The sequence below is a fragment of the Micropterus salmoides genome, unplaced genomic scaffold (assembly GCF_014851395.1).
Source record: "Micropterus salmoides isolate LMB-PRFRI ecotype aquatic unplaced genomic scaffold, ASM1485139v1 Ms_hic_scaffold_22, whole genome shotgun sequence".
NCBI lineage: Eukaryota > Metazoa > Chordata > Actinopteri > Centrarchiformes > Centrarchidae > Micropterus > Micropterus salmoides.
In genome coordinates, this window is record NW_024041373.1 from 6,602,429 (window position 1) to 6,623,166 (window position 20,738).

The following is a 20,738-nucleotide window of genomic DNA, read 5'->3' on the forward strand; positions in this document are numbered from 1 at the left end:
AGGAACAGACCAACAAAATACAGTGGTGGGTGTAATGAGACACAGTAGACAATCAGTGAGCACACAGACAGGAAGCAAAACAAGATGAAACCAGAGACAGAACTACAAAATAAAACAGGAAACACTTAAAACATGAACACCAACACCCCAGGAACCCTAACCCTAACCCAGGACCATGACACAGTCCTCTGCATTTATGAGCACAATGGCAGCACTGTAGTCACTGCATGTCTGCATAGGAGAAGCTGTGTAATCTCATCATCAATGTCTGATTTGGGACATTGGCCAACATTTGGATTTGACATAAATAGTTATATGTATCAGACAGGGTGTCTAAGACGGGCCTAATAAATACAAATAAAACTGAAGGTGACACAATCAATTAACTTGTTATATCTTTAATTAATTCAACAAGCAAAGCGTAAAGTTATAGTTTTACACAGGGTTAGGTGCCAAAACTGTTTCTTGGTTGGCTGGCTGGTTTGGTAATCTCACAATATATTGAGTGTTATTTCCAAGGCAGAGATCCTAAAGGTGCAACTCATCAGCACAATGTTATCAGTAACATTTCTATTTTAATAATACAATATGTGTCTGTAAGCTACTCTCTGCGAGAGCATTGAGAGCTCCTTAGCAGAGTAAGGCATGTGGCATATTGTGTCATATTATCAGTACGGTAAAAGCAATTTTAAAAACATCTGATCAGTAGGATACCTTTCATCTTTAATGAGATGTTTATCCCTCTCATATTACAGTAGCTTTAGTTGTATGCACACAGTAATAAATGTCGGCTGACATGTATGCCTGTAATCATCTTGAAATATAAGTGAGAAATATTGAGGATATACAGCATATTATGTGACGATTAAGTTAGGGAGCCCATAAAGAATGCAGTTGAAGGCTGAGGGTGTGAGAGTCGTTTTATGGTGAACATCGTCTCTCTTTGTGTCAGTGAGGAGCAATTGATCTGCAGAGGAAAACCAGAGAAAGCAATATTTATATCTGATGGTTATTTTGAAATCAAGCTGTGTTGGATTCATAATTTGAATAATTCTGCATGGCGTTTATTTTTTCTTCTTGCAAAGAAACCGAAGCCTGGACTTGAATGTATTTATTTTATGTGTAAATAGAAATGCAAATGCGAGGCTAAATGAGGTAGCGAGTAGGATCTGCAGTACCATATGATCCTGTAACCTTGTGATGAGGTATCTCTGAACCATCTCCTTTCCTCAGGGCATGGATGGCCTGGCCAGAGGTCTGTCTGACCCTCAGTAGATCTGCAACACATGGTGACACACACAGATTGTATTAGTGTAGATGCTAATAATGCTCACAGGAATAAAGCAAATGTTTAAAGAGGATAAATTAAAATGTATTCAGTTGAAAGTATGTAATGGAAAAAAAAAATTATTATTATTATTGTTACTAATGTATAGAAAACCTACTTTCCAGAACATTGACCATATTGTGTGTGTTCCGTTGAAGGGTGCTGGGCCACTGGTTGAGGGCTATACAGCCGACACCAGCCATGCTCAACAGCAGAGCAGTCTCCAGTGGTTTCTCAAGGGCAAACTGTCCTGCACTGGAGAGGAGAGAATTAGTGAGATTATGAGAGACAGAAGGGGCAGTAACCCTGTTTCTATAATCTGTCACCAACTAAAAAGTTGAAATACTGCCAAACGCAAAAAACATGAATTTTCACTATCGTAAGTGAATCTAGTAAAACACATTAGGAAGGCGGATATATTTGGGAACAAAGGAAAGTGCCAATTGTTTAAAAGAAAAAGGCAGTGGCAGAGTTAAAGCTTCAATCAAAACAGCTATTTCGTTACCTCTTGTGCATGTCAAGGTTTGATTGGCGGAGAAGACTGGCATTGTTGTGAACTAGGTCAAAGAGCAGAGCCATGCGACACTCTGAGGAGAACAAACATCATTATCTGGCAACAGAATAAATAAAGCTCTTCTAGAAGCAGACAACTATTCACTAACAGCTGTATAAAATAGATAAATAAATCTCCTCAAGAAAATACATGCTCAGAGTACCTCAGTAGCCTGTCATCTCTGGCTGCCCCTTTCTTAATGCAGAAATACATACTGCTTGCACCTATGCCTCTTTGACCTTGTGATGATTATTTTTGCATTTGCATTTGCAACAGCATAGAGCCAAACTCCTGCACTACTTCCGGCTTCAAGCTTGAGTTCCACAGTATTTTTTTTAAAGTAAAAATGTGTTATGTGATCTTGTATTTTTTCATCATTTCCTAGGAGATTCATTTCCAGGATTCATTTGAGTTGTAGCTGTTGCTATGCTAACAAAATTATATTATTTTAAGTAACAGTAGCAACAAGTATTAGATAGACATTTAGCTTAAAATATAGACAAATTGTTATGTTCCAGACCAGGGATGGAAATTAGCACCCGCATTTGGCGGGCGGATTTTCTGATTGGCAGCTAAATGTTGAAAGGCTTCCCGCCACATTAGCTGGTAAATGATGTGGCATGATATCGCCATATAATATCTATTTGAGAGTAATTGGCAGCTGTGTGGCATTCTTGTTTATTGTGTGTTGCACTGAAATTGGTCCCAGATGTACCAAGGGATCTAAAATCATGTAACACACGAATTAGGGGTTGTTTCATATCTGCATATGTCTGATTAGATTAATACAGAACAAAAGTTTGCAGCCTTATGCTTTCACATAGCGGTCTGGCTTTACCGGAACCAGTGGCGTGCAAAAAGACTGTTACAATGGCGCAGTATCCCCGTGAAATAAAGCTGCCTTTTTTTTTAGCTTTTAACTGACTAGCCACCAGCTTAATGTGGCGACATTTAACTTTACCACCAAACCACCAAACGAGAAAACAAAGAGGAGGCTGAAGCAGAAAATAAATAAATAAAGTTGGGGGTCCAGTCTACTGTCTGATCCACAATCAGATCTTCTAACGGTCCTGTCCTCTCCAGAGATAAGGAGTACGATTCACATAGGCAGCAGGCCAGAAGAGGGTGATTGTAGTAAGTGAGCAGTCTGATGAGGTTTAAGTTGAATGATTAATAATCATAGAAAACAATTTACTGTCATGTCTTAAGTAGATTTAATAACAATAATATGATTTTGCTTCAAATTTCACTCTTGCCTCTTCTTAAGTTTGTTTTTGATATAATACCTTATTATCTCAATTAAAAGTATAGAAACAAATTTATGTACATTTGTTTCCTTACTTTAAGTAAGATAGTCTTCTTTTGTGTCACATATGTTATACAAAAGGTAATTTATTATTTTGGCTGGTAAAAAATATGCTTGGCTGTTGGATTTTTTCATAGGTAGGTAGGTTTATTGTCAGAATATAACAAGGTGAGGTAAAAAGTTAATTTCCACGATCAATGAAAGATTGGTAGGTAAGCCTTGTTTTTAGCCTAGCTGGAAATGCTTTTTGCTATGTCGTAATGCATATTGTAAAATGGTGAAGTTGGTCTAAGCTTTGCGTTCAGTCAATAAAAGAATTGTTCATCATCCCACCCTTAAGAGGTCAGAAATGTGCACAAAATATATCAGGCTGATGGGTCCAGTAGTAAGCGTGATTAGCTGCAGACAGATGCATAACACACACACACACACACACACAACCAAACGCATGATCCCCTCAAGCTCTGCTTGGTGGGAGCCTTTAGAATTTTCTGCTACTTCTGGTTTATTTCATTTTCAATTATTTCCTGGAATCACTTTTAGGCAGAAGAAATGGGAGCTACACTTTCTCTGTACAAAATATATCACTTACATAACATTTTAGCAGTGGCAGCTTAGTGTACTTTACACAAGGAGAAGAAACAATCAGATAAAAAACACTTTAGAATATTGTGGCAGGCATGCCACAGGGACAAAGAGGCTTTTAGCAGGACTCTCCAGCACAGAAACATTATTGCTTCAATACAGTCCATCTATTTCTTAATTCACAAGCTTTTACTGTAAAAGCACATTGACCTTGTGAGAAAACTGGTGCTTGAGTCTGACACCAGGTGTGTCAACGAAGTCGTCTAACATCTTCAAGGATAGACAGTGCCTTGCAGCTATTCTGGCTGACTTCCTATACAGTGGCAATCATGTCTGTGACTGAAGCAAAACCCTGCTCTCACCCTCCCCTTTGCTATGCAGCTGCCTGGGGCCAGAACAGCAGTCCACTCCAGTCATCATCACAGCGGCGTCTACAACCCGGACACATTGCCGAACTCTACCTGTTCGTGACGGCTATCTCACTGATCTGTTGTAGCTCATACGTCTATGGTTCCGCAATGAAAAGCAAGAGGTTCCGCGACGTACACACGCTGATCACACAAAGGGGTCGACTTAAAGACGAGTGATAAACACAATTACCAGATAAGATAAATGTGCAGATGGTGCTGCATGTACTGAATGACACCTTTTTCTGAGAAACACAGATCTGCCATCGCCCAGTCATATCCTGATGGCCAATTAAGTAGGAATGGTGCAGTGTTTTGTGAAGTAACAGCTGGAATTCAGACCATGGTGTCAGTCATACTATAGTTAGCAGCAGTACGGCAGGCTAGCGGATGGCACATATGGCTGGCCTGGGGCGATGTGTGAGGCCAAACCTGACACTCTGTCAATCACACTGGATCAACCTACCCTCAGACTTTGTTTGCTAGTGAAAGAGAGGAAAAAAGCCATAAAGATGAAGCCATACTTGTTTTGTGAAATATCTTTAAAGGTGTAAAGAGTTGAAAGGCGACTTGGGGCAGGTTTTTATTTATTTAACGAGTACTGAGGGAGGAAAAAGGCCTCCTCTAATAATTGAGAAGGTGGAGATGTTTTGAGTCTCCTAGTCCCCTAACAAGTAAATAAATTACAACAACCAGGAGTTATTTTTAAAATAGTCCAAGAAAAACAAGACTATGTCATGGCTGGACCATGTATGGTCAATGTACACTTGATGTAATTAAGGTGATGTCATTGCGCTTCTAGTGTCCAGTGCATAGGTCGTGCACCTCCCAGTCAGTTGAGACTAGGCAGCCACTGTATGTGCGAGTCTTTTCATTTTGAGATTGGATACATTTTTTTGTAAGTTATTTTTTTCTTACTTTGTTGAATAGAACATGACATTAGTTTATTACAATATAACTAAGAACATGACTACCACAAATACTGATAAAAGCAAATAACTTACATTTTAAAGTGCTTCAAAAACAGGAGATATAAAAAATGTAAATTTGATTTAATAATATTTTGCCAGCAGAATCTAATTGTTTACAGGATGTTCAACATTTGCTTTATTACATATTCCAAATACTTGACTTTTTTCTTTAATGGCGATAAAGTATGTCCATGAATATAAATTAGCTTACACGTCCTCCTTGTCTTTGAGGAGCTATATCGCAGAGTGAGCAGCCATGCTTGGTCTATACTATGTAGTGGTGGAAAGTAACAAGTAAAAGTACTTTGTTAATGTAATTAAGTAGTTTTTGTTCCAGATTTGTCCTTTACTGGAGTATTTTTAGTTGTTGCAACTCTTTACTTTCACTTTGCTACATTTTTAAGCCAAATAGCGACTTTTTACTCCATTACGTTCTGCAAGTCATTGTTACATCGTTATTAGCATGCAGCGCACTTGAGTATGGTGTTTATTTTTGGTCATAAGTTGTGAGCGTGTCAAAAAAAATGATGTTACTCCAAACGTGCAAAAATGAACCTCCCCGTGCACGATAAAGTACTCGCGCACAAATTCAACAACCCGAGAGTTGTACAGGTAGCTGCGAGCGAGCGCCTGGCATGCTCTCAATGGATAACTCTGCTTGCACAGTGGAATCCTGGATATCAATTATGACCTCAGTGATAAAATATGTAAGTGAATTAACATTTCTATGTATGTCTGTGTAAATAAATCCTGAACAGTACAGGCATCAAAAGCAGAATTCATGTCTGAGCTGATGTATTTATTACATTAGATTGTATAGGTGTACCTAATAAAGTGACCACTGCAGACACAAGTCAAGATTTTCCCTGTTGCTCCTCTGGGATGTGTGGTTGAGTGTGGTCACCCCATAGACTGTATGGGTCACCCAAACCACCGGGCTAGCCTGCCATTGAAACTACAACAAATCTCAACAGGGATGACCAACAAAAGAATACTTTATAATTTCAAAAGTGTGCACAAATGTTGTAGATTCAAATGCTAATATCATATTCTTTACTGGGGCACAGAACCAAATAACCGAAATCATGCCAATGTCCAGATACAACTAGACCTAAATGTGTACTCTCACTCCTGTAATCTCAACCTCATGAAATTATTTGGGAAACATTGGCTTTCAATATCAATATCAATTTTATTTATATAGCACACTTAAAACAACCAAGGTTGACCAAGGTACTTCACAGGTTAAAAACAACAACAAGACACTACTTACACAGTAAAAGTACAGCAATAAAACATTATAATATACAGTATATGATATATAGTGATATTAAAATTGCCAGGAATAATAACAGACTTAACTCGAAGGAAATGCCAAAGAAAAGAGATGTTTTTAACAATGATTTAAAACGTTCGAGAGTTGGGGCGGTTCTGATATGGACTGGCAGGTTGTTCCACAGGTTAGAGGCAGCTACACTAAAGGCTTGATTGCCTCTGGTTTTCAGTCTGCTTCTGGGTACATCCAGGAGGAGGAAGAAGCTCCATTAAGTACAATGGAGCCAATCCACAATCCATTAAGGCATTTAAAAGTTAAAAGTAAGATTTTAAAATCAATCCTGTAATGAACAGGAAGCCAGTAGAGGGAGCGCAACACAGGTGTGATGTGGTCCCTCTTCTTCTTTCCTGTCAGGAAGCGGGCAGCAGCATTTTGGACTAACTGCAGGCGCTGAATCGATGACTTGTCTAAGCCCACATATAAGGAGTTGCAATATTCAAGGCAGGAAGTTATGAAGGCATTTATCACCCTCTCCAAATCTTTAGGAGGGAGATAGGTCTTTACCTTGGCTATAGTTCTCAACTGGAAAAAGCAGGATCTAACAGTGGCGGATATCTGTTTATCAAATTTAAATGCACTATCCAATACAACACCAAGACTCCTCACAGTTGAGCGGCTGTTTGAAGTTAAAGGGCCGAGAGAATCTACATCAAGCAGTTCAGGGTGTCCAAACACTATGATCTCTGTCTTGTCTCCGTTTAGGTTGAGGAAGTTTAGGTTCATCCACGTTTTGATGTCCTTCATACAGTCAAGCAGGGGCTGCAGTGTGTCACGATCCTGTCTGCCATGTCTTGTTTTGTACCTTTTGTGTTTAGTCGGCTTTATTATCTGTTATTTTTGAAGTCTGGGTTTTTGTTCCATGTCCTTAGTTCTGGTCTTTGCTCTAGGTTCTAGTGTGTACTATTTTGGTTTAGTCTCTTCTGTACTCTGTGTTCTTGTTCAGGTTCTGGTTCTTGGTAACGTGTGTGTGTGTGTGTGTGTGTGTGTGTGTGTGTGTGTGTGTGTGTGTGTGTGTGTGTGTGTGTGTGTGTGTGTGTGTGTGTGTGTGTCTTCTTGTTGGTTCTCTCTGCCCCATGTCTGCTTGTCTAGTGTTCAGTAACCTTTGTCTTGTCTGTTACCCCAGTGATCCCTCTGCATGTCTATCTCTGTTTTCCCTGCTCTCTCTCTCCCTGCCTGTGCCTCGTTAACCCTGATCTCTGTCACCTGTGTTGCTCCCGCCCTGCTCGTTATCCCTGTGTATATATACCTGGTGTTTCTGTCTTGTCTTTGTCGGGTCATTGTATGCTGTCTCCCTGAGTTGCTGTGTGATCGCTTGTCGTCTGCCCTGTCGTCTGCCCTGTCGTCTGCCCTGTCGTCTGCCCTGTCGTCTGCCCTGTCGTCTGCCCTGTCGTCTGCCCTGTCGTCTGCCCTGTCGTCTGCCCTGTCGTCGTGTCTCCCTGTTTCCCTGTTTCCCTGCACCATTTGGATTTCGGTTTGGACAACCTTTGTTTTGGACTCTGTATCAGTCACTCAACCTGTAAGTGTGCTCGCCTTTAGTTGTTTAAATAAATCACTGAACTGTACCTGCCAGCTTCGAGTCCTGCATTTGGGTTCCACAACCTGCCTCCACACCACCCATCATGACACAGTGAGCCCTTTGCTTTTACATTCAGGGGCAAATAAATTTGAATATCATCTGCAAAACAGTGGAAAGAGACCTCATACCTCTCAAAAATGGAGGCCAGGGGCAGCATATACAAAGAAAATAAGATGGGGCCTAAGACAGAACCTTGAGGGACACCGCAGGTTAATGGGGCTGTCTCAGAGGAATAATCACTGAGGTGGACAGAGAAGCTCCTATCTGTTAGATAGGATTGAAACCACCTAAGTGCAGTACCTTCGATTCCCACACAATTTTCCAACCGTGAAAAGAGGATTGAGTGGTCAACAGTGTCAAAGGCAGCAGTGAGGTCTAAGAGCACTAGGACGGCAGAGACTCCTGAGTCAACAGTTAAAATCAAGTCATTAAAAACTCTTAAAAGTGCCGTTTCAGTGCTGTGACAGGGTTTAAAAGCCAGACTGGAACTTATTATTAATAAAAAATGTTTGCAGCTGGGTAAAAACTACTTTCTCCAGGACTTTACATAAGAAAGACAGTTTAGAGATGGGCCTGAAGTTAGAGAGAACAGAGGGGTCGAGATTTTCCTTTTTTAGCAGGGGCTGTACAACAGCGTGTTTAAAGGTGGACGGAACATGACCAGAGACAAGACAAGTATTTATCAATGACAAAATACATGGTCCAACGGTATCAAAGGCTTCTCTAATCAAACGAGAGGGAATGCTGTCTGAGGGACAATTTGTGGGTCGCAGATGATGGACCACCTCAGATAGGGAGGAGATGGGCTCAAACTGATCTAGGACCGCAAGGCACATAGGAGGAGCAGAGGGATCATGGTCAGAGGATGTGGTTACAGAAGATCGAACAGCAAAAATCTTCTCAACAAAGAATTTTAGGAAAGAATCACAGAGGTCCAGTGTAGGTGTAATAGGAGCAGAGTTTCGGGGATTTGTAATGGTGTTAATAACATGTTAAAATGAACCTGTGGCCTGTTACAGTTGTTGGCAACCAGCTTAGAAATAAAATCAGATTTTGCAGATTTTACAGCTCTCTGATAGTCAGAGAGATATTGCTGTAGGATTTCATATGACACTCTGAGTTTATCTTTCTTCCACCTTCTCTCAGCTTGCCGACATGCACGTCTGATCGCTCGGGTGGTGTCATTTAACCAGGGCTCTGAAAGCGCTTTAGTGCGTTTCATCCTCAAAGGAGCTACAGAGTCCAAGATGTTTGAATTAAAAACAGTGACAAGTTCATCAGCACCAGTAGCATCACCTCCATCCAAGTTATAGAGCACAGAGTCTTTGAAAGCAGCAGAGAACTGTGCCGGGGTTTGACTGTTAATTACACGACGGCAGCGTGCAAAAGGAGATTTGACCAAAGAACATCGGACTGTAATCGTAAATTACAAAAAAAAGACAGGGAAGTGTCACATTATGCCTTAATATTTATCCGAAAACTGCTGCAAATATAGTCGCTGCTGGTGTCTGTCCCACCTGAAACCATTCAGTGGTTGACAGCGCGGATTGGTTGGAACTACTGAGAGCTGCATGGAGCACGTGATCGCGTGGCGGCGAGAATCTTATTTAACAGCTCTGGTTGTGATCATGTTGAAAGTGACCAATCATAAGACGGTCAGTGTCCTCCTTGTTTTCCGCCCCCAAATTGTCTAAAGTCATGTAGACTCCAGCAAGCAGAAATCAGCTGAGTGAGCAGAAATCCACTGCGTGACCTAAACACCACTCCGCGAGCAGAAGCCCACTGCGCGCGAGCAGGATTCCACTGTGCAAGAGTTATCCTTTGAGAGTATGCCAGGCGCTCACTCGCAGCTACCTGTACAACTCTCGGTTGTTGAATTTGTGTGTGAGTACTTTATCATACGCGCGGGAAGGTTAAAGTTTGGGCCTGTGGAGTAACATAATTTGTTCATGAGCATGTTTAACACGCTCACAACTTAAATAAACGCCATACCTTGAGTGGAGCAAAACAAATGTAAAACTGATAATGTTGGCATTAGCAGTGATAGTAATCAAGTCCCTCTCGCGCAGAGCTGGAGGGCCCTGTCTCACTCTCATGTCAAAGGTGAAAGTGAGTGTTAATGTTTCCTTTTTAACTTTGATGAGAGGATGAAGAGGAAACCATCCTTGTGGGCACGAGAAGAGAGAAAAACTCAATGAGAGTGAACAGCGGGAACAGCAGTCAGGTAAACTTGTGTTCTCTACTGTTAGGTTAATGTGCATTTTCAGAGACTCTTGCTAGTCTGTCTGTTCTGCTAACCCAGCTGGGCAGTACATCTTTTGTCTGTGTTTTGGTTGCAGACTGTGACTGAATGTTACGAGTGAAATACAACAATGTATTACGTTTGATAAACGCTGACTGGCCATGGAATTTGTAAACTGTAGCTTGGAAAAGATAACCGCGTTGCACGTGGAAATTCGTTTATATGTGCATGCACAAAATTAAACTTGTGCATTCTAGCAAGAAACATCTGTAGGACCAGTCCAGAAATGGATTTGAGGGCACTCCTCATAGGCACACATTATTTTAAAACAAGACAGTGATTATCTGTCTCTCAATCAAGGTTTAATTACAACTCTGGACTAATGCAAGATGGAAAGCAATGGATTAACAATAAATATTAATATGCTGATTAGCGGGCACACTGGGCAATATGGATGCACATCTCAGTAAATACTAAGCATCACATATTCAGCCAAGTCATAGGGTAAAGGTGAAGTACCGGCAGCCTCAGCCAGTAGGAGCACAGCCAGAGATGTACAGCTAGCATCAGATACAAGCAGCTCAGACACTAATGGAACAATTGCTGCTCCAACAAATGACCCAGCAGATTGGCCCCTAATCTCAACAGACTTCATGAGGACTAAATTAGTGCGCAGAAATCTATTCAAACCAGCAAAGGATTTGGCCAAAAATCAAAGGTTTAGTTTAAGTTGGAGTTTAAGTTTATCAAAGAGACTAGACTGAAACTATATATTTTTTATTATTTTATTTATCAACTGAGACGGCTTTAGGTTGAAATGAAGCAGCAAAAATCTGTCTCAAAATACTTATGTCCCCAGATGCATTATCTTTTGACTATGACATATATCTTCTCAAACTTTTTCACAACAAGGACCCCGTAACTGGCATAAATTAGACCGACCATGCAAACCCATTTGATAAGCTTTTGTCCCAGGATCGCCCATCTGATTTTGAAGATTTTTAGTAAAGTGTATGAAAACCATGACCAAAATAGTCATACATTCTATCATTGTGTTACTAATTAAGTTATAGTGAAAAATAATAATTCCCTGATTTGCTGGGGACCCCCTGGAACCCTATTCAAGGACTCCTGGGGGTCTCTGGACCCCACTTTGAAAACCACTGCCATAATTTGGTAGGATTGAATGACCAAAATGAATACAGTATTACTCAGTGATCCTCATTAGACTTTCTCAGTTAAATAATTTTTCCAGGCACCTAGAGAAGTCATGGAAATGTTATTGCAGGGATCCGATAGTAAAACATCATGGATTTCTCATTACAGAACAGGGCTATTTCTATATATATACCCACTCAGGGAATGAAAGATTGATGTGTTTGAAGAGATTAGGCTCCATTTACTGCTTACATAATCCACCAACAGCGTTGCTCCAAATTTCAATCATTCATCAATTTTTCTTCCTTATTTATTTAAAATGCTTTAGAAAACAACACAATGCTGTGTGATTTTATAAAATCTGGTACATTACTAGGACACCAGATGCTCAAAGCAATTGATGACATGGAGTGCTGACTTCACACACCACAGTTTGCTCATATTGCGTAATCTTTAATTACTTGAATGGTTACTGTGTGGACTAATCCTTCTTTGTAATGCTCCTGAAGAAGCCAGGCACAACAGTCCTATTAAAAAACCATAGAGGGAAAATCAGTGTATAGGTGTACAGTACCAGACAGATTGAGGGCTGCTAGTTTGGCAGGTGGAATGTTTGCCATGAAGCGCTCCATCCCCAGGTAAATGAAGGCACTGCACCTGCACAGCAGCTGCTCCATCTCTGACAGACTTGATACATATTGAACAAGGGTTAACGGCGTAGAAACGATCATGTCTGTTGCAATGTAACAAATACAGCTGGTTCTCAGTATGCTCAGTGCAAAGTCCAAACAAAGACATGCTGCATTGCATTGCTTTGCTCTGCTTAAAGGTTCTAACCTGGGCATTTTATTGCTGCCCACGAAGCCCTCCCACAGATGGGTAAAATGCTGGTTGTGGGTTTCCAAAAGCTCCTTAATCCTCATGCCCAGACTGGTCCCTTCTGTGCCACATTGACAAAGACAGACATATTTTGAAACGTTGTACTTGCTAAGACATTAACTGGGAGCTGAAATGTGACTCATACAAGGCCACAAAAGTAGCAAAAAGAGCTGAGAAGAGGACATGCAGAGCAAGCTGTGGCAATGCCCGGCTGCATAAAGAGAACAGTCTTGGCTTCTTGAGTCTTAAAAATACTCCTGTACTTGAAAAAACTACCCATACAGAACCTAAAATAAAAGTAGCTTGATCCTTAAGAAGCACTTTGTCTGCCATACATTTTCAGTCTAACAGCTAACTCCAATGTACTAGTTTATTAATTGTATAAACATAGAATATAAGGTTTTTTCTCCATAAATTGACTTATCAATTACATTTACTTACCAAAGTTGCCTTCATTATGAGGGTCAACAATATCTGTGCAGCTATGTTAAGAATAATGATCTATGAAAAGAGTGCAACTATATTCCAAGAAGAGAAATAAATCAGCCAAACAGAAATAGATATAAAAGATACATTTGAAGTTACGTGTGTCCACTGGGAAGGTGTTAGAAGGCAACACACAATTCACTGGTACCTGGGTAAATAAAAAAACTAAGTTATTACAACTTAAACAAAGGACAGTCACACTCATAAACACATGCAAATATTGTCTGTAGCACATATAAATTAGCAAATACCAGTTGCAAAGGAGAATATGAGAGAGGAGTTTAAGACAGAGGGGACAGAGCAAAAGAAATATAAGCAAAAAGGAAGCAGTTGAAAAACACCGAAGTGGTGCATGACAGAAGATAAATGCTCAGAAGCTAGAAATAGCATCTTTATGAAAACACATTATGTAATTGATTGAAAAATCCCACTTAAAAGGGAGGCGAGAGGAACTTAAATAATTGCCAGTGCTGACAGCAGGTAAAAGTAATATTGCTGTCTGTGTCTGGCAGGCCCAGATTAATTTACTGAACTCACCACTTTGATGGCTTGGCTTTGATCTCCCTTCCCCTTAGTTCCCCTGCCACCTTTGGTCTCCTTTTTGTTGTCACTTTCAACTGCCACAAACAGAAAGTTGAATTAATACATATACTTGTCTGCGGGGTAGATTACACGGCATTTGGACTGGGGGAAAAAAATCTCAGTATCTGCAAGGTCAACAACATTTTTTGGTGACTGAAGAACTGTTCTAAAAGTTTCCTCAGCATCTATCATGAAATTAATATCAGTTTAATTTGATTCAAACCCACATTTCTTATAAAATAAATAAATGGGTTTGGGTCAACACCTACTTGCAGACACACTGAAGAATTCATCTTTGTGATTTTTAAAAATGTATTTTAAGCCAGGCTTCCGGTCAGCGAACTGATACGAACGCTGAAGTCCCTTAAACCTCTTTGGTTCTCTTCTGGTTGCAAAAATAAGTCCAGTTCCATTAGAAATAATGGTAAAATGAACCTGCTTCTCACCTGACTTATTACCTCAGTAAACACTTTCCTAATGAGTTTATGGTCTCAATCGCTAGTTTCAAGTCTTCTTCAATACATGATTCAAAAACATGATGTTCATTTAGTAAATTTTGCTCCCATTTAGAGGAAAATAGACCATAAAGCAGAGTACACTTCAGGGCGCCGTTGAAAAAGCTTATTAGTAGTTGGCTGTTCACTTTCTCTGGTGAGTACATTAGTTTTAAAGACTTGTTAGCTAGACAAAACTGTCATGAATTAACCTGAATTACAGACGCACTAGCTAAGCAAGCCAGCTAGCTCCACACACGGCCGTTAGCTCTACCGTCTCATTCAAATATGGTCACGTCCGGTGCCGCTGGTTGGAAAAAAACACAACATGGCGGCCCCCCATATCGGCTAAACTCGAGGCTTAAAAACGGCAGTCCACAAACCAACAGGTGACGTCACGATGACTATGTCCACTTCTTATATACAGTCTATGGGCGGGACTGCAGAAGAGGAGTCCATCTGTTGGTCCATCACTCCAACACTTTGGTTCAAAGGGAAATGTACTGGACCACCCCAAACACTTTACTTCGTTTTTAAATAAGTCATAGTAACTGATTTATTTTACAACTTGGTTAAGTCCCTGGTATTAAGGGACTTAACCAAGGGGACTTAACCAAGTGATATTAATTTACTGCTTAAATACCTTTAATGTCTGTTGTCAGGCTGCTTGAGTTTCTATAGCTGACAGTATTTTCTTGCCACTACAGCTAGACAAGCCATCACACTTCACAGTGGCTCTCTCTGCTCATGCTATAACTAAAACTACTAGTTTTTCTTATTTCTACAAATCACTGCTAAGATGTAAAACTGTGAATCACTGTACTTCCTACAGGTCAGCAAATGGCAAATCTTTCATGACGTCTGTGTAGAAATTTTTGTTACTTCACTCAATAACTCAGACTCTGTGTGAGATAGTAAGAACAGACATTCATACAAAGGCAAACATGACCCACCTGAAGGCAGTTTGTGCTAATTTGTCCTGTGCATACCTAATGAAATCACTGCACAGAATAACAAATAGCCCTTTCAAAAGCGGTTTCAGGCACTATATCTTCTTGACACAATGGTAAACTGTAGATGTCAAAATTATGCTAATGGTGGCCGAGAAAAAAAAACACAAAAACCTTTTCCCAGTGTCGTCATCACCCATATATTTAATCCGGGCATTGAAAGATGTTTTAGGAAATACATGTCGTTGCCTGTGGCATATGCAAGTGTCAAGTGACAGACACATATACACTAGTTTAACAGTAACCTTTGAACATTCATTCAAGTTATGCAAATGACTCAACCTTTAAAAAGGTAAAGATGTCTGCAGCATTAGATTCAGTGCTTTTTCTACTGCTTTTTCATTTCTTTTCAAAATATTAATGCGCAGAATACCCCCAAGGATTAAAGCATCATTGCCAAAAAACAACTGTATTTTTTTCTTCTTGGGATTTTACACTCATTGTAGACTTCCTGAGAGACTGGAGAAGGACACAATGCATTGGATAATATTAATTAAAATGAGCCCCATCTTTTTAATTTTTTTTTCTGGCTTTACTTGAAAAATACTTCTTGAGCGTATTCTTTTAAAATAATTTTTAATCAGATTCAATTTTCACACATCAAAATGTTCTTTGTTTCCTGCTCCAACAAAACACTGTCCTCCATAGCTTACAGTAAGCAATTACTGCAATATACAATAACAGTGGAGAGAAAAATGGGCAGAAAATGCAGTTAGCTGCTGAATAGTTATACTGGCTTAACCTATGTAGTTAAGTACAGTTTTGCAACTATAGTGGCTAATCAGATTTATTTTTAGACCAAGTAAATTAAAATAGTTGTGAAATGTATTGAGTTTACATGTTGATGCTAAGAAGTCCTCTCTAATGACATACTGTACTTATTGCTACCTGCCCTGTGTTCCAATCACACTTTTGAGGATGATAATGACACAGTCAGGCAGAAATTACACCGAAAGAACGATATTCTTAACAGAATGTGGCTGTAAAGCAAATATATCATCTTAACAATAGATGTTGAGCAATGTGGCTATTCAAATTTGTGTGACACAATAGTACTTTCAGCTAAAAACAGTTGATGCTGCACTTGATGATGCACCCGGTTAGTACTAAACAGATTTTTACTTCGCTGTGAATTCTGGTGAAGGTTTGTTCCCTTTCGAGTGAACTCGAACTGCTATGGGAACGCCTCTGGGCGTGGCAGGACTGAATCATGAATGAAACTACTCCAATCCTATTGGCGTTGCTAGAACGGTAGCGTGTGACGGTGTAACTGGAGGCGTATATAAGCACGCCGGCATACCAGACACATTAGCTATTTTCTATTCAGCAGGCACTCTGGCATGTTTGAGACTACGAAAGAAGTACAACCACAAGAGGAAATTTCTTACCTGGAAGGAAGTCTGGCAGAGGAGATGGCTGGTGAGCAGTTCAGGCAGTGTGTTTTCCCATGCCCGCGCTACATCACGGCTGGGGACACTGTGTGTGTCTTGTCTGGGGATGCCGCATGCCCAGGCAGCTCTCGAGGGGGCTTCGGTCATGGGGCTCCCAGTGCGACATCTCCGAGGGCATCGGGAATGGCGAGGCTTTTTCCCATTCATCGTCTGCTGGCTCCGACTCCCCTCTTCCCCGTTCGGGAGCCGGCTTCTCGGCTTCTCCCGCTTGAGGTGTGAGCCCGGAGAGGCTGCGTCTGTCCGGTTCTGAGGAACTCGATGTGCTCAGCATTATGGAGGAGGAAGACTTCCGGGAGCCGGACCAACATCATCAGTCAGCGCCCAGCTATGACGAGCTCTTGGAGGTGGTGACACGGGCAGTGGCCAAGCTCCAGCTCGATTGGAGGATTGGTTTGTCACGATAGATTATATTTCCACATCTCCATCCGTCCCTCTCACAGGAAGTTCCTGAGGTTCGCCTTCGGGGGCGCAGCGTACCAGTATCGGGTTCTTCCATTCGGCCTAGCACTCTCCCCTTGCACGTTCACCAAGTGCATGGATGCAGCTCTTGCCCCGATGAGGCTCAACGTGCTGACGCCCGCCCAACGGACTACGTTCCTAGGGGTGGTGTGGGACTCAACGACGATGCGGGCCCACCTGTCTCCTGCACGCGTCAGGTCCATTTTGTCCACAGTGACCAGAGTGAAGCTAGGTTGCACCATCACTGTGAAACACTTTCAGAGGGTGTTGGGTCTCATGGTGGCAGCGTCCAGCGTAATCCTGTCTGGCCTGCTGCACATGAGAGCCCTGCAGTGGTGGTTAAAATCCAGGGGAAATCCGTTCCATCTGATACGGGTTATGAGCAGGTGCCTTCGTTCCCTGTCAGTATGGAGGAAACCTTGGTTCCTGTCCCAGGGTCCTGTGTTGGGAGCGTCATGTCGCCGGACAATTATTTCGACAGACGCCTCACTCACGTGGTGGGGCGCGGTCATGGACGGCCGCTTTGCGAGATGCTCCTGGCAGGAGCATCATTTCTCTTGGCACATAAATTGCCTGGAAATGTTGGCGGTATTCAGAGCTCTGAAGAGTTTTCTGCCCGCTCTCCGCGGTCGCCAAGTCCTTGTCAGGACCGACAATACGGCAGTGGTGGCCTATTTGCCACCAAGCCCGTTATGCAAACTGCCGCATCAGATCCTCCTGCGGTCCCAGCAGAGACTCCTGTCTCTCAGAGCGATGTATATCTCTGGGACCCAGAATCAGGGAGCAGACCTGCTGTCGAGACAGGGGCTGAGGCCCAGGGAATGGAGACTCCACCCTCCTATGAGGGACCTGCTGTCTCAGGCGGAGGGCCAGGTCTTTCACCCTTGCCCCGCCCTGTGGAGACTGTGGGTCTGGCCCCTGAGGGGGCCCAGTTCCTTGAGGTGGGCCTGATGGCGGGAACAGTCGAGACGCTGCTCAGCTCCAGAGCTCCGTCCACGAGAAGGATGTACGGCCTGAAGTAGAATACGTTTGCCACCTGGTGTAGAGAACGGGCGGTGGACCCAGTTACCTGCCTGGTGACTATGGTACTGGAGTTCCTCCAGGACACATACGGTCGTCACATAGTGTCGTCACGACCGACACAGTGTCTCGTTCCCCTTCAAGGGAACTCGAACTGCATCAGTCCGCCACACCTCACCCCGCCTGGAGTGCCTTGCTTCATAGCAAAGAGCTAATGTGTCTGGTGTGCCGGCGTGCTTATATACGCCTCCAGTTACGCCGTCACACGCTACCGTTCTAGCAACGCCAATAGGATTGGAGTAGTTTCATTCATGATTCAGCCCTGCCACACCCAGAGGCGTTCCCATAGTGTCTACCTAACAAAATGTGTATCCAACACCAGAATTTTAGCAGAGCCAATAATGTGATTCTACACACTTTACTTTACGCTAACAGCTTTAACAAGTGCTGCCATTTCAACTTAAAGCTTGATTTTTTGAATTGCTCTTGGCCACCACCTAGATATGTTACCCCTGGACAATCAAACCTTCAGTTCTGAGTGTAAACTGCTATAGCAGGCACAGCAAAATGGCCACAGTTAATGGAGATCCACTTAGCAAAGCAGGCAGTGGTGTTCACGGATGTCCGCATGAACTTCTGCATGCCAGCAGGATGTGAAATGACCTTTCTCTTTTGAAAAAATTCCATTTCTATGGATGGCTGCCTGCAGTCTAAATCCAGGTGCCAAGATGCTTTTGCATGTGTAAGGCTTTATTTACTAAAATATAATGGGGAATGATGTGAGGCAAACATCCACTTTCCCTCAAATCCCACTCAACAGTTTCATACATAAGCAGTTCTACCACATAATCTTATTTCTCCCATCAAGAAAGCTGTTGAATAATACAGTATCTATGACTCTCTGGTGAGCACCATTTAAAAATAATTTAAAATAGGTCTTATCTTTTTGTTTCTTTAATGTTACCTGTCACCTACATCATCTATATCTATGTCACAATATAATAATATAGTGTAATATAGAGCAGAAACCTACTTTGAATTCATTCATTCAAATCATATTTGAATCATATTTATTGCTACTTACTGTAATATCACTTAATACCACCAACAAAATAAAAGTGAGCAAGTTAGTGATAAAACTCTAATAAAGCATGTGTCTTACCTTATCCTGCATGTCATCATTAGGACCATGCCTCATAGGGCATACACGTTCCTTTCATTGAATTATGCATAAGTATACATTTTAGTCTCCAACAGAGACAACAGGCTGTTTTGTAGAAATTAACAAAGGAAATTAGATGAATTGGGTGATTAAATATCTTGATTAACCAGTCTTAAAAAGTTTTTTTAACACTTTAAAGAGGTTGCCTGTTTAATTAAGGCAGTAATAACAGCGTGAATGAATGCTGACCTCTCCAAGTGGTTTTAGATCTGTCTGAAATGATGTGGCTGCCAGCCAGTCATGTCATTTGCACTTCCATAATCTAACAGGTTTCCAATAATAGCTGTGTTATAAAAAGCACTACATTAGTCATGCCTTTTGTTTAGGCTAATAACTAGATTTCACAGAATATCTGTGTTGTATTTCAGTGCTCATATGCATGCATATGGGCAGGCATGTGAGTCTCTGTGCACCTCTGTGTGGTCGCTTATTGTCAAGCCATGTATAACAGACGGTCAAAACGTTGTTAATAATGTTTCGATAGATAGAACCATAAAATTATATGAAAAAACCAAGAGTGGCAGAAATCCGCACCAAGGTCCGAACCAAAGTTCATGTTTTGATAGATTTTGATACATTCGGTTAGTTTTGGTTCGGCAAATCTGCAACCGCAATAAAGACTTTACATGACATACTTGCGTCCTGTCGTCATCCTCTATGTGGGCTGCGTCTCCCTGTACTTGAGATTGATTGGTTTATTAAACAGTTCACCGGCTATCTTTGACAAGAATGAATGAATAAAAAAATGTACATATGCATATTTCCCACTATATTGTTATTATTATGGCATTACTACCTGCAGCACTAACTATACTGAAGGCTAGTTCAAATTCGCAATTAAATGTCCTCGTTGTGTCAACATTATAACGTCGCCAACAGAAAAGGAGGAGAAGACAGCAAGCAATCCTTCTGCACCTCTGTTTGAGGAGAGACCAAAGAGATGGGTGGCAGTGTGCTTCTATAGTGGTCCGAACCATCAAAAAATGCTTTCACACCAGAAATGAACGGAACCATGGTTCAGTTTGATATAGTTTACTATACTAACTGCTCTATGCTGTTCTTAATGTTTACAAGTTCTACATGCGTGTGTCTGGTACCTTTCTCTGGTTCTTCTCTGTTCAGGCGACTGTGCAGAAGCTGGAGAGAGAAGTCTCGTGACACAGAACTCAGACCTTTCTCCTGCAGGATGGTCAAGGCTTCCAGTGGCAACTCTAGCAACTTCGTGTCTGCCAGCAACACCACATACTCCCCTGGTTCTGTACAAACATTTTCTCATATAGTTATGACAGTATAACTCTTTTAACAAGTTGGAACAATCACTCTTTTGAAAACAGTTTAGTGGCTCTATAACCCTCACTGCTGCTTGTACATGTTGTGTGTAAATCAATGTATGACATTAAATCACATATACAGGAACAACATTGGCCCGAGTGGGAAGAGCTGCAGTCTGCTTTAATAAAAACCTGCTGATGGGGCGCCAATATACACACAGAAATGACAGCAGATGTGTGTTGATACAATAGACTTAAAAGATAACCACAAGGCCCTTACGGTGTGACAGACAAGCAAGCTCACACCCAACATGCTCTACCTTTCTCTTCTTTATCTTTGGTTTTGGTCATGTCTTGCAGGGATGCAGCCTGGGGCCTGAGGGAGGTAAGGACAGGTGAGGAT

The 20,738-nt window shown here is 41.6% G+C and overlaps 1 protein-coding gene across 1 annotated transcript in view; it reads right to left on the reverse strand.

Annotated features, from left to right (window-relative positions):
* Positions 1–382: 382 nt before the first annotated feature.
* The window catches only part of LOC119917530 (cilia- and flagella-associated protein 46), a 68,584-nt gene continuing 48,228 nt past the window's right edge, over positions 383–20,738 (reverse strand). Inside the window, exons 50-60 of the mRNA XM_038737895.1 lie at positions 20,656–20,711; positions 20,162–20,320; positions 13,364–13,443; positions 12,914–12,974; positions 12,782–12,814; positions 12,299–12,401; positions 12,036–12,148; positions 1,833–1,914; positions 1,446–1,582; positions 1,179–1,277; positions 383–967 (exon numbers count right to left, since the gene is read on the reverse strand). Coding sequence (XP_038593823.1) covers positions 855–967; positions 1,179–1,277; positions 1,446–1,582; positions 1,833–1,914; positions 12,036–12,148; positions 12,299–12,401; positions 12,782–12,814; positions 12,914–12,974; positions 13,364–13,443; positions 20,162–20,320; positions 20,656–20,711 — 1,036 coding nt within the window. The 3' untranslated portion in view covers positions 383–854. The remainder of the gene's footprint in view (positions 968–1,178; positions 1,278–1,445; positions 1,583–1,832; positions 1,915–12,035; positions 12,149–12,298; positions 12,402–12,781; positions 12,815–12,913; positions 12,975–13,363; positions 13,444–20,161; positions 20,321–20,655; positions 20,712–20,738) is intronic.